General features: G+C 41.1%; 1 protein-coding gene across 5 annotated transcripts in view; it reads left to right on the forward strand.

The window, feature by feature from the left end:
* Positions 1-1,764: 1,764 nt before the first annotated feature.
* The window catches only part of LOC147302248 (sodium channel protein type 2 subunit alpha-like), a 42,586-nt gene continuing 29,774 nt past the window's right edge, over positions 1,765-14,576 (forward strand). For 2 of the 5 annotated variants that reach the window (XM_086282860.1, XM_086282857.1), the window contains exons 1-7: positions 1,766-2,029; positions 7,950-8,269; positions 8,987-9,104; positions 9,420-9,510; positions 9,921-10,049; positions 10,901-10,992; positions 13,786-14,076. In XM_086282860.1, the coding sequence (XP_086138986.1) occupies positions 8,003-8,269; positions 8,987-9,104; positions 9,420-9,510; positions 9,921-10,049; positions 10,901-10,992; positions 13,786-14,076 (988 nt within the window). In that variant the 5' untranslated portion in view covers positions 1,766-2,029; positions 7,950-8,002. Of the gene's footprint in view, positions 2,030-2,592; positions 2,630-7,949; positions 8,270-8,986; positions 9,105-9,419; positions 9,511-9,920; positions 10,050-10,566; positions 10,659-10,900; positions 10,993-13,785; positions 14,077-14,576 lie in introns of those variants that run through there. The other 3 variants (XM_086282861.1, XM_086282858.1, XM_086282859.1) reach the window with 3 other exon arrangements.

Here is a 14,576-nt window from a genome sequence, read left to right on the forward strand (position 1 = left end):
TATTTCAAGTCGTGCTGGTTTGACTCAGCGGCATTCTGTCAGGACAAGCAAGGCAAGCAGTGCTTGCCTGGTCAAATCTAAAAATTAATATTGATTAAAACTTACCAAAGAGAAATCTATCTTTTATCTCAACCAGCATTGTGACATAAAGCCTGTTTTCACCAATGTTGCTGCTGTCTTATGCTCACAACTGACTGTTGTTGCTGTAATTGATTTGCTACAATAACAGCAACATTTATGTCCCTTTCCGTTAACAATGGCCGGAGCTTGTCAAGCTGAGAGGCCAGCAACGTGTCCTTGTTGTCTGCGCCTGCACATTGTGGATAAACCTCCAGTCTTTGACAAGGAAAGTGACAGGATACCAGCATGTGAGGCAAGCTGCTGCTGGTTCTGTTTTCTTTGCTCTGAGATGATTTATTAACTGTACTTGGGGCTAGCTTTACTAAGGTGTTCCTCCATTGTACTGACAGTATTTACACATAGAGCACAGCAGAAAGATTGCACGTAAGAGATCGCAACTCAGAGAATTTTGTGATTCTGTTGAAAATTTCTGGGAGTTTGTTCCTCAAGGCACAAAATATAGGGAGAAGAATATTTACATCAAGTGTGCAAACCGATTTAACAACATCTGTGATCTCTGTATCAGATTGGCAACCTGTCCAGGGTGTACCCTGCCCCTCTCCCTGTGGTAGCTGGTTAAGGCTCCAGCCCCTGCCCCGGCGACCCTGATAAGGATAAGTGGAAGAGGATGGATGGATAGTCTACTCTTAATTTTATTAACAGAAAACAAACGTGACATTACAAATACAATAAATTTCCACATACTAAAAAGCAACTTAACCTGATTGTTAAAATGTGTTTAGAGCAGCCGTTAACTGTGTTCTCATTGTGAAGTGAAACTCCCTGCATGCTACACTGAGCTCAAAGGTGTGTCCACTTCTGCTCATAGTGACTGTGAGGAGTGACTCTTTTTCATTTCCCAAATGGAGTCCACCTGTCTGTTCACTCAGCTATGATTATGCAACTTTCATGCCACCTAAAACTTAATTATAATGGTGGCTGTATTTCCTGTTGTGAAGGTGACAGCTTACTCCATACTGTGATTACGCTCGTTTCACAAGGGCTCCATTTTATTCCAACAACAGAGGAGAGCAAACTTTCCATAATATAGGCGTTACATAATCGAACTTCAATGTAATTACACAGTCTGTCCACCAGGTGTCATAAATCTACAAGAAAAACACACAGGGGTGTACAGGTCTGCACGTGAGCACGCACATGTCTGAAAAACCTAATCTCCGCTCCGTCTTCACCAAATTATCAGCAATCTATAAATATTTACCTTTTATATAGCGAGACAACAACCTGAACGTGAGCAAAACCTGCGCATTACAAGCAGTAAAAGCACATTTTAACTAATGTGGATAATAGAATTGAAGCCAAATTAAAAACGTGTAACCACTGCCGAAAAACATAGAAACAAAGTCACAGAGCATTTGTTATGTTTTATTTTTTTTTGCAGCCAAATAACTGTAATATGTCGATATAGCTTTATGAAAAATAACGATCCAAAAGACCCATACTTTAAAAAAACGGGAAAATTAAAATAGTACGAACTTAAATATAAAGCGTTGCTTTTACATTCTGAATCTCTATTTCAAATTCTTAACGTTTGTGGATGACAACAGGTTGCTGGCTCTCTCTTTCACTTGTATTTTCTAGAAGTGTACGCTCAGGCCATCTTGCGGCAGTCACAGCTTTGAGTACATCCATTCCCAGTCTGTGATGTCTAACCAACCGGAAGCGCGGATTGATTCCTCCATGGCCAACAAGGGCGGATAGAAAAAAGGGAGAAATCAGACGAGTCCTTATTAAATAATAAGCTATTAAGCATCGACCGGAATTTGTCAATAGGAAGAGGAAAGCGTTCAAATCTTAAACTGAGTGATTCTCCGCTGGAAGAAGGGATTATTCTGAGGAATATGGGATCTACCTTCAGGGTCCTTACCTGCTGGGCACCGTAATGGTGGTGAGTGTTCACATCTTTTGAGAAGGGTCCCCCATCATTTTAGATGTTTCTTGTCCGAGGCAATAAGACTTTTCTGAACTCTTGTGTTGAGCAGTCTGTGGCATCAACATTAATGTTTTATATTCCAGTTTTGATATTCCTCCACTAATTGCCCGGGTGATAGATAGATATTAAAAGCCCGTGTTGCTGATATATATATATATATATATATATATATATATATATATATATATATATGTGTGTGTGTGTGTGTGTGTGTGTGTGTGTGTGTGTGTGTGTGTGTACATATATTCCCCTTCTTCAAGATTGTTTTAATTACGCAGACATGCAGTCTTCACCAAATATACTATTTATATTTGTCTTGAGCTTAAGTTGTGTATTTTACTTCCATTTCCAAACAAATGTTGAAAGAAAAATGAATAACACATGACAGATAACCTTCACGTCGTGACAAACACGGGCTTCAAATATTAGCATCCTCACCGACGTGCTGGGAGGGACTAGCCCTCTTATTTACAGGCCCCTTCAGTGTGAAAATGTTGCTTACTCCTGACAGGAGTGACGCAAAGGGGTGACTGCATTTAAAGAGGTTTCATTGAGGTAAGCCAACAACTGAGGTGTCAACCGACAATAACGCCGACGTATTTATTTTTGGTACACCAGAAACTGTCAGTGTCAGGGATTGATTACAAGGAGCAGACACACATCTGCCAAGGACACGCCCAGACTCATTCAGTGGATAATTGTGGATGTGAAAAGGAGCGAGCAAGAGATAAAAATATCTGATTAACGACTTTAAGTGATACCTGTTTGGCTTCGACCCTCAGGTGGGCCCCGGACTTTACCTGTAGGGGTGTTGGTCGGGTGGCAGGAACAATTATACACGTCAACCTCGGTCGGTCGCTTACCGTATCTGTGTGTGTTAAGATTTATTTATTTATTTATTTATTCATTTATTTTCCCGGCTCCTGGGAATTGTGCTGCTGGTGGCGTATCTGGAGGGAGTGAGGACATAATGGCCGCGGCTCACTCAAAGTGTCGTTTTTTTTCCGGAGAGCTAGAGGTTATCATCAATATGGCGACGACTGCCGCGGCCCCCTCTTCTCGTTTTGAAACAATTAAGGTACTGCCTGACACACGCCGTCTCTTTTTTTTTCTGGTTTCTAATAAGCTTCGCAAGCCACTTCCAACCAATGCCAGTCTCTCTACCAGTCGCCATTAGTGGGTTAAAAATGAATACGCAAAATAGCATACACGTATCTCACCTATCTGGCCAATCACAGACGGTTAAGAGCATTTTCAAAGGGCTATGAAGTCCAGATAAACACGCAGTAGGGGAGCCGTTGTGTGTTCATATAGTTATCATGTAAAAAAAAAAATCTCAGTGTTTTCTCGTGTAGTCGTTTTTTTTCTTCTTCTTTAAACACCATGGACAACAGGACCTTTTGACGCCAAATCAGCTAAAATCATTCTATTTGAGTAGTGCAGGTGGGTTTATTTGTCTGTACAGAAGCTGTATGCTGCTTTCAAAATATCTGATACATTCAGGCAGGTTTCCACTTATTTGTTTTCTAAGGCAGCTGCTCTAGCGTTTAGCACCATGGACAGTGAACCGTCTGCTCTTGATGGGGGGAGACTTAACATATTTGCTCAAGGGCATTCAGGGGAGCCATTGAAAGGCACCTTAAAGGACAGGTTCAGTCATTTTTCCAAGCTGTCCTAAAGCAGTGCTGGCACACCTATGTCATTCAGGCTTTGATAGACATTCTGGCTGATACTGGAGGAACTAAATCCTCAAATGTAAAGAGCATTTTTGCCCACAGCAATGAGTGTCCAATACTAACCCTTTAAAAATCTCCTTTACAGGCTCTTTTTTTGAATTGCATGACACACCTAGATGAGACTCTGTAATACTGCACAAAAGAGAGTTTTCTGCATGTGAATCAGATCACTGTCAGAAATGTATACATGATATGTTTTCGGTTTCTGTCGGTGAGTCCAGGGATGACCACACTGATAACAGAGTTCAAAAGTGGGTGTGGATGTTTTGGCTGTGGGGTTGGTAAGGCAGAACAGCTAACAATCCACCACCCAGCATCTCATGCTAGACAAGCTGTCAGGCCACATGTCACAACACTGGATCCCGAGGCAGTTTTTGGGACACAAGCAGATGTGTTTTATGGGAAGTGTGTGTGTTCTCTGGGGTTCTCTAATTCTCCTTTCCAGTAAACTGTGGAGTTTGAACCACTGTCTCTTTTGTTTTTATTAATGTCTTACCATAAGAAAATATAATGTCTATATGATTAGTTGAAAAGGCTTGTGATCGTAATTTAAAGCTGTCACTGGTTTAAAATAAGGTTTAAATTCCATAGTAATAGAAGGTAGCTTTCAAATTGGGAACAATCAGCTCGTACCAGATCTGAGTATGGCATGAAAGTTGACAGCGGTTATATAGTATAAATTCCTTTAGCTTTGGGGGAAGAATAAATAAATAAAGCAAATGCTTCAGATTTAGACACCACAGTGGCGTCAGTCTTCCTATCTAACCTTTCTAACTCTAATAAAGAAAGCAAATAACCCTGTATTGGTTTGTTATCGGGAATAGTTTGGATTTACATATTGGTTGTGATTTAGGTTAGCTCTGGTTTGATAGGCATGAGTATAAAGTCTAAATCTGGTAAACTCATATTTGCCGACATCATTGGCTTAGTCACTGTACTCTTAGTGGATGACTCTGCATTCCAGACTTTCCCCTGTTTTTAAGATCTAAGTATAAAAAAAAACAAAAACATTTTTATACTTTTACCTCCTTTTAAAAAGGAAGGCAAATTAGATGGCAGCCAAGTGTGGCAGTTTCAGGTCCTCCATTTCCATTTCGAAAAGGAAGAAAAGCTGATGATTCAAGGAGACCTCACTTTTGAGGTTGCCAGAGGGGAGGTTCCTGTTTTCTGTGGCAGTATAAGATCCCACAGGGAACAGGACCCACCTGTGAGACTGCAGCGACTGGGCGGCACCGTGAACCAGCTAATAATGGCTCATCAAGGTTTTTTTTAGTTTTTTTGGCAGGGGAGAAAATCTTGTTTGTGTTTCTTCCCTTCCATCCTGTGGGAACAGGGTGGGCCTCTGGGTGTGAAGGGTGGTACAGTAGATGGTTGGCAGGAGGAATCGGGTAGTGTGGCTGATTGAGGGAGGAAGTAATAAAAAGCCTGTAATTAATGCCTGCTTCATTTGTTTCTGCTGAAAGTCACTGGAAAAACAGGCTTTTTTTTTTTCTAATGTGAGGCTGTCCGCCAATTAATTAGCAGTAAAAGGACAGTGGCTCCTCTCATTCTGCAGATGCTGCTTTCTCCACATGGCAGAATGCAGCATTAAAAAAAGTAGACCAATATTCTCTTCAGTGACACTCTTTTTTTCCTTTTTTTTTGTTCCTTTTGCTGACCACCTCTGTTGCTGCTGGCTACTTTTGTGTCCCAGTGAATCAGCTGAAGGAATGTCACTGACTTCAGTGCCACTTTTGACTGCCTCAGTGAAGACTGGGACCTGCTTTGCTTAAATAGTTTACCTTGTAGTCAGAGACAGTTGTTGTTGTTTTTTTTGCCTCTGTCTCAAAGTGTATTGATGGTTTATAACCAGATCATACTTATTATTTTCCATGTGATGATTGTGAGATGATTCCTGTTTGTCATTCACTGGTTATAAAAACTGCAAATGCCACACTATTGTGTTATACAATGAGGCACTCAATTTGGTATTAGTCACTCAGGACCATTTGCATGTGAAATGTGCTTTTTTCATACGTTTTCTCTCCCAGCCTTTCAAATGCTTCCAAATCTTTGCAAACTGGTTTCATGTCACCATATAAGAAGCATAATAGTGATTGCATGGTCAAAATATGATATATGTGCCTAATTGTGATGGTAATCGAACATGTCTGAATAAGAGTGGGGTTTTTTGGCGGAACAATGGCAGACTATCCTTTGGGTCAGACCTGCTGCATTTTCCTAACGCTTTAAACACAGCTAAGTCTGAACTGAATGAATCACATCAACGTGATTCCTTTCTGCAGGATCTTCTATGGAATTAACTCATTCACTGCCAGCCATTGGCAGTGAATGAGTTAAAACTCATTCACTGCATTTGACGGCTATAGACGTCAATGGCAGTGAATGAGTTAATAAAACAACAACAATAATAATAATAAAAAGAAGAAGAAATCTCTGTAAAACTTTAGCAAATGTCTAAATTGGCTATCATTCTAACAGCATGATAAAGTGATAGAGATGTGAAATATATAATAAGAGTGGATGTTTTAGGGAAAGGTCTGCCTTTTATTTCTCTGCAGACTTTTCAACTGATGCCTGAATTTGCACCAGCTTTCCATTTACTTTATATGCCACCGGTCCCTCTACAGCTATCTTTTCACTAGTGCAAACATTTACAGAAATGTAAACAACTAGCAAACATAGTTGAACTGTTAACGTCTCTGGCCAAAACTGGTTTTGCTACGACTGTAATGTAGTCATATGTGAAAATGGGCTCACTGCCCTCTGATATCAGCGCTGTAAACCCTGTGATGGCGGTTTATCAGTTAGCTTGGTAGCATAAGAACTGTTCAGCACATGGCACAGCTTTTACCTTAGACCTACTTTATTAACCAAGACTAGATGCACAAAAGAGACATGAAAAAACAGGGTCTCCTAGGTGGCTGCGGTCTAACCAAGAAGACCTTTAGATTACTAATGAACTCATCCTATTTTGGCCTGATCCTTCACCTTTCTCATAATCATCATCACCACATGAGCCAAGATTTTTGCATGGAGCTCCAGATCAAGGGTAACTGGTAGTCATTTTATATGTCTTCCATTTCTGAAAAATAATCACTCCAACAGCTCGCCCCTTGTCACCAAACTTCTTGCTGATGGTCCCAATTCCAGCCATTTGCAGGTTTGCAATCTTGTCCCTGTTTTTTGGTCTCATCCGTGGTGGTGGAGCAGTTGGAATGGAAGAAACTGGTTCTGTGGAACAGTGCGTTGAGATCAGGAGTATCTGCGATTGGTTAACTGAGACATTGGCTGTGGTACACAGATTGCAACCTGTAAGAGCCAGAATTCTAGTGGCCATAAAAATAGTGACTGTTCATTCCAGACTTACACATTCAGCAGAGATCAAAAAATCATTTTTCTCCCTTTAAAGATGATATTATATAGCTATTATTGTTATAATCAAAATAAGATATTTCCGCATGAAAACCCAGATTAACCCAAGTCTTCCATATCACACGTACAACGAGTTATGCTTTTATATTTACTAGTATGAAGGTATAAACATCTGCCTCCACAAAAGCTGCTTTGATATGGCGTTCCAGTAACCAGCAGCCAACAGTTCTGCATCTATGTGTATTAAATAATATAAGTTGGCAGTCTGCTCAGGTGACGTACATGAGGAAATGCTATAATTTGACTTGTATTCGGTCTGAACTCATCGAAGGGATCAGGATGTTGTCTGTTGCTAATTAAATTACTCCCTACAGAAAGAAATGACCTACTTTAAATCCTTCTTTTAGCAAAGTATAGCTGGTCATGTTTAGTAAATATTAAAAATAGAGGAACTAATATTTTTTTTTGAGATGCTGTGTGTCATTAGTGTTTTCTCTTCTGCTAATAATCACAACAGTATTTGGGGGGAAAAGCATTTTGTGCTCATAATGCTTTGCCCTTCTCACATTCTAGTTGCAAACTGTCAGTGATAAATCCAGAAATGTCACATGGTCCAGCTTCACACGTCATTAAAATCATTTACACAGGTAGCAGTTCCACCTGTTCGTACTATATTATAACATGTCCCAGGTAGATGACTTCACTCCTCCCACTGGTGCTTTTTTTAGGTCTTGGTTCATTTCTCCTTGCCTTTCCCCCTGCAGCTACCTATCCCAGCTGAGCACTTCGCTTCCCTCTGAAGGAGCAGGATGACAAGATGGCACAGCTGCTTATACCGCCCGGACCTGACAGCTTCCGCCCCTTCGTCCCCGAGTCGCTGGCCGCCATCGAAAGGCGCATCGCCGAGGAGGAGGCCCAGAGACCACGGGTGGAGCGCCGCAGCGACAGCGACGATGAAAATGGGCCCAAGCCCAACAGCGATGTGGAGGCGGGGAAATCTCTCCCCTTCATTTATGGGGACATCCCTCCCGGCCTGGTGTCCACTCCTCTGGAGGACATCGACCCCTACTATAGCAGTCAGAAGGTGTGTTATTAATGTCATCGCTTCACGTTCCGCTGTAAAAGATTAACATCCAAATGGACATCCGTGGATAACTCTAACACAATTTCTTAGCTTTGCAGGCCTCAAAGTATCATTAAGTACACCAATTTAGCTTTCAATTACAGTATGACTCATGCACTGAATTTTGATACATTACAGGTCTACATTTTCTAGTTCAAGCTTTGCAGTTCATAAAAGCTTGAGGTTAATTGCATGATGTTCTGAACAAACTATTGTAAGTGAATGACTGGGCAGAGTTTCCTCCCACATGTCTAAAATCCCGCCAAGGTTTTTCAGGTTTTCTTCTGAAGGCAGGTTGCATTGAATCTGTGGCTCAGACGAACAGGGTTTGTTTTTAAATCACGCAATATTATCAAACTGTAGCACATTTAGCACATGGACAGACTGAACTGTAAACCATAGTGCAGCATTAATTAATGTGGTTAGTCAAGCCAGAGTCTTTTAAAGCCTGGGCCAACAGAGGTGCTAAATGCTAATCTGAGCTGCTGTGCCAGTAGGACTGTGGTGCCAGACATGTCCTGCCTGCGGTGGACTCATCCAGCTGGACATAGCCTAACACGGTCCTAATTACCGTTATAACCAATCACACATGCACAGGGGTCTCTTAGGTCTTTTGAAAAAGAATGAGGTTTTTGTATGACACAGATATTAACCAGATTTCTTTTGTCTCTCTTTCAGACCTTCATAGTATTGAATCGTGGGAAGGCAATCTTCCGTTTCAATGCCACTCCTGCTTTGTACATCCTAAGTCCCTTCAATCCTCTGAGGAGGATAGCTATTAAAGTTTTAGTGCACTCATATCCTTTTAGAGTTTGCTACAGATGCAGCTTGATTTGGATTAAAGGGTTTATCAGACAAAAGAGGGATTTAAATGGGCTGCTGATGAACACTAAATATCATGATTGGCTCAGACTTTTTAAGTAGACTTTTTTTTTAGTCCTTACAGCAGCTTAGCTGTCGAAGAAAAGATATAGTACTGTGTACTATGACAGCGATGGATGAGGAAATATCAGTTTCAGCTGTTTAACTGTCAGAGCTTGTTGTATGTACCAAACAGAATGATATATGCTTCAAGTGCCCAAATACTGCATTGTCCTTGACTTTGTTTCCACGATGTTCAGCATATTGATCATGTTCACGATCCTGACCAACTGTGCTTTCATGACCCTCAGTAATCCCCCAGATTGGGCCAAGAATGTAGAGTAAGTTACCAGTTGTTTATTTTTGAATTTCTCGCTGTCCCTATTCAGTTAATTTTGGACACACGGAGACAACACTCTTCAAATCAGGACTATTTTTGCCTGGCGCTCGGTCCTGATAATTACTTAATTTGTGATTCATAAGATTCTATTGTTATCGAGGTTTTAAAATTCCCTCTTAAATACGAGTATGTGCCAGACCCAACCCTACTCCAGTCTGCTATGTATAGAAACTCCATCTAAGAATCTACATATAAATAATACAAAACAGACACTATTTAGTGCCTGATTAGATTAATAATGGATTTTTTCGAAAAGTAAGCAGATTTTGTTAAATCCACAGTCAGAGGGCAAGTAGAGCTGTTATAAGGACCTCTTATGCTCAGAAAAACTCATTTCACCTTCTTTTCCAGGTACACATTTACGGGGATTTACACCTTTGAGTCCCTTATAAAGATCCTGGCCAGGGGCTTCTGTGTGGGGAAGTTCACTTTCTTGCGAGACCCGTGGAACTGGCTGGACTTCAGTGTTATCCTCATGGCGTAAGTATTATGACAAACACAGTTAGGATCAGCTTAACATGATATGGCGTAGATTACAAGGCCAAATGCTTTTAATTAGCCCAGCAGCCTAATAAGGCACACTGAATGTGAGAAAAAGAACAGATCAAATGGAGAGCACTGCAGCAATCTGCAGCTTATTCATGTACGCTTTAAAATCGTGGCCAAGAATCTTAACTCTGCTCTGTTATAATGGATGTGAGGCCCCAAAGCACTGTGTATCTCGGCCCATATTAGTCTCATGCCTCAATGACTTCTGCTATCTCCCTTACAACTATAAAAGGCAGCCTTTGGCATTACAGTGCTATTTTTTTTTTGTGTGTGTGTGTGTGTGTGACGTAGTATTTGTTACACGCTGAGCACGTAATGTAATAGTACTATCATCTTATTGTGTCTGAGAGAGGTCTGTAGTTGGTAATGGTTGTCTGAGGGGCAGTTTTGTTTCTCACTGGGTTTGCCTGTTCTTTGCTGTGTAGTAACTGTGCATTTAATCCTGCAGGTATATAACAGAGTTTGTAAACCTAGGCAATGTTTCAGCTCTGCGCACATTCAGAGTTTTGCGAGCTTTGAAAACTATCTCAGTAATACCAGGTAAGGCCGCGCCTGCTGCCAGCACTCCTCCCTTTTGTCCTGTGTGTGACTTTTTGTCGTTCCCTCCTCTCCCCTCTTCCCATCCTACGACCCTCTTTTTGTCTTGTCACACCTCATGTGTGTGTGTGTGTGCGTGCGTGTGTGTGTGTGTGCGCATGTGTGTTTGTGCCACACCTTTCCTGAAATGCCCCACATCCCCGCCCACCCCCTCCTTCCCGTCTGCCTCCTCCTTTCCCTTACAGATATGTCACAGAGTTTGTGGACATGGGCAATGTCTCAGCACTGCGAACCTTCAGGGTTCTGCGAGCCCTGAAAACTATATCAGTCATCCCAGGTGAGAGAGCCATCAAGGCCCATGGCGTTAGGGAAATGCTAATGGCTAACTGGCGCTAACATCCAACCCCCCCCTCCCCCAAGCTCATCTCACTGTAGCTAAGCCGTCCCTCGTGCTGCCTTCGTCCCAAGGCCAGTAAAAGCTGGAATCTGGCTCCAATCTGCACAGATTGACACGATTCTTAGCTTTTAGATACATCCTTTAAGGCAGAATTCTTTTTGGTTGGAATCTATTCTTGCCTTGGGAGCCGTAAGAGTAGATTTCTGTGCACTATTTCATTTTCCTTTTTGCATGAGACATTGCAAAAGCCGATTTTCTGGTGGTAAGCACTTACGTGTGTAGGGTTCCTCCTTACCTTGTTTTTCCTGCGCATGTCTTGTTCAGTGTTGTGTGTTTGAAATTGTGAGAAATTGTGATATGGTGAGTGGTGGTTGGGTAACGGCATTCTTAACACTAACGCAATTCACAGCGCAAACTAACAAAACGTTCATATGCTAATCAACAACAACAATAGAACCCAGGACAGGTACAGACGATAACATTAGCTGATCATTGTCATGGCAACAGCAGTCTCCCCAAGCAGGACAATGGCCCTCATTTGTGTATATGAATGTTTAATGCACAAGTCAGGGATTTCTCAATAGTTTGTCCCTACATTTGTCATTTCTTTATGGAAAAATTAAATAATTATGAACTATCCCTTTAGGAAATTTAAACACAAGTATTTAAAATAAATACTGCTACTAATAAATTATAAATTATAATTATAAAACTAATAATTATTTTAATTATAAATAATTAAAATAATTATGATGCCTTTTGGCTGTTATTTCCACTTTACCAAAACATCATAATCGGCAATAAAGTAAATTGCATATACAAAAATCAAAATACTAACAGAAAGCTGTAGGCTTTAGCCTTCAAATCCAAGCATATTCGTATTCTGCATCTCGTTTTATCATATCATAAAGTATTTTGGGTGTCGTCACTTCTTGGCACTATCCCAGAAATGCTGAAGAATAGGAAGGGTTTTTTTTTTCATTGCAGTGAGTTACTTGTCTTGGCCTGACAGATCACATGCTCCATACCCTCTGCCTGTTTTCTTCTTTATCTTATAGTATGTTATTCTTTTTTCATTTCCACTTTGACTCCATGCAGGCAGGACAAGCACACATGTCATAAATCTTCTTTTTAGGGGGTCAGGGCAAATATTAGAAAATGAGGCCCAATGTGTCCTGCCATTCCTTAAAAAGACAATGTGGAGCCCAAGGAGTTGACTTGGCTTCCAGATTCTAATCCATCAAACATCTGTTAAATGTGCTGGAGCAAGCCACACATCCACAGAGCCAGACTGGCTCTCCTGGAGGTCCCATGTCGTGCCCTGCACAGTCTTAGATAAATGGTTTTAATGTTGTTGTTGTTGTTGAACGGTTTATGTGAACCGGTTTATGTGCCAAAAACTGGCACTGACTCTTTGGATAAAGACCATCATCTATTTCCCCTTTCTATTACTTTTTGCAGCTCTCATAGCTACATTCAGACTCAAGTTAAACACAGTGAGCTCATTCTTTTGTGACAGTGCAAGCAGTGCTGGTGCATGGTGGTATTTTTCAGGAACTGGAACACATTTTGTGATAAAGGGTAATAAAAAAGACGGTTCTGTGAAAAAAAATGGTTGTTTAAAGAACGGAGATGTAAATATCTCATCAGTCTTCTATGTAATACCACTCTGTTATGGGAATTTACTTTGTTAAGAGATTTAACGTTCTCATTTTCTTGGTGAGAGTTAGATGAGCAGATATCATTCTCAGTTAAGGTTAAGGATAAATACCAGGCTTTAACAGTCATGCCAGCTAACCTGGCGATATATAGATATCAAAAAACATATCAGCCATCAGGGTCAAAAACATAAATAGAAAAGTTGGAGGTTAATTGTGCCAGATAAAGTGTTTGGTGTTCCAATGAAAGCCTAGGTTTGTTGTAGCAGAAGAATTTTGGAACTGAGCCAAGGGGTTTGTGTTATCATCATACGGTCTTTATTCATCAAACTTGATGTTCTACCAAGTTTATCAATCTAGTGTGGGTTTGCTAAACATTGCTAACATCTTCCAGTCTATATAATATAATTTTCATCAAGAAAATAAATAATACGACTTGATTCCACCATGCACAAACAAAATGTTCAAAGGTTACATGCAGAAATAATTCATCTCTGAAGCACATAAACAAAACTGTAGCTCCTCAACATAAAAAGGCTGGGGTGCAGTCTTCCCTGTATGTGGTGGCCCATTTTCTTTATGCCTTACAAACCAGATGTCTAAGAAATTCATGAGACCATTCTGTGTCTCAGAGGATAAGTCACACTCCAATTTATACTGCACTCCACTGAATGCATGCAGCAGCAGGTTTTCAATGATCCCATCCACAGTACTATGCACTGTCAAAAAAAGAGCTCACTTGAATAGTTTCAGTGACAGTCTGTTTAAAATAAAAGCAATGACTTATTAATGATCATTCTCCCAGAGACCCCAAAACCATAGCACTGTAATGGGCATGAAATACATAAATTTCTCTAGGGGTTTATTCATGATCAGCAGTGGTCTGTGTCAGCTTGGTTCCAGTATGACTGCAAGTAGTTCATACAGGAACCTCCACTGCAGATCATTTTGGCTGCTTTCTCCTGTAAGCTGTTATTAGCTTCTTTACCAGCTAGTGGCTGCAATTAGCAGGCGTTAATCATTCTGCGATGTCCCACTCCTACTCCCGTACCCCCTTGCCTTCTCTCCCATTTAGGTTTGAAGACTATTGTTGGTGCACTGATCCAGTCAGTGAAAAAGCTGTCAGATGTGATGATCCTCACCGTGTTCTGTCTCAGTGTCTTTGCCCTCATCGGCCTCCAGCTCTTCATGGGCAACCTGAGGCAGAAGTGCGTGCGCATTCCTTTGGGCAGCAACACAACTTTGAACAACACACATGAAAGCAACAACACATTGGTGGAGAACATCACATTGGTGGAGAACGTCACGTTCATGGAGAACATCACAAAAAACTCCTTCGACTGGATAGAGTACATCAATGATGAGAGTAAGCCAAATGAATTGGTGAAAGTGTTTCGTGTCTGCCAGGCGCTCATTGGGGTTAAATACAGTCAACTCTCCCACCCTAGATGCTGGTTATAGTCAGAGATAGGTCAGGGTGGTGGCGGTAATGGTCGAGTGGTGGGGGGAGGTCAGGAATGCTGACTTGTTGCCTTGATAGAGAGTGACAGCGATGGCTGGGAGCAGGCGTTGCGCTCTCCAACAAGAGCTGGTGGGAGAATGTGGCAAATGTGCCAGATAATCGCCACAACAATGAAACCCTCCACTTTCACCCCCTCTCTACCTCTCATCATTCTCCCATAGCCCATCTGTGTGGCATGAGCAGTTTAAAGTGTTAGAAAAGGGTGACTCACTGGTTATCAACAAGACATGCACCGGCTACACAACAATCACATAACAAGCCAGAGAAAAAGAAGATGGATACAGAGAGATTACATTTGCATTTCTTTTAAGACCTAAAATGAAAAAGGGATTAAAAAACATTTT

Source organism: Aulonocara sp. 'chitande type north' Nkhata Bay, linkage group LG23, assembly GCF_057382095.1.
Source record: "Aulonocara sp. 'chitande type north' Nkhata Bay isolate Kocher_YH1m ecotype deep benthic linkage group LG23, A_spYH_male_GT1.1, whole genome shotgun sequence".
Classification (NCBI taxonomy): Eukaryota; Metazoa; Chordata; class Actinopteri; order Cichliformes; family Cichlidae; genus Aulonocara; species Aulonocara sp. 'chitande type north' Nkhata Bay.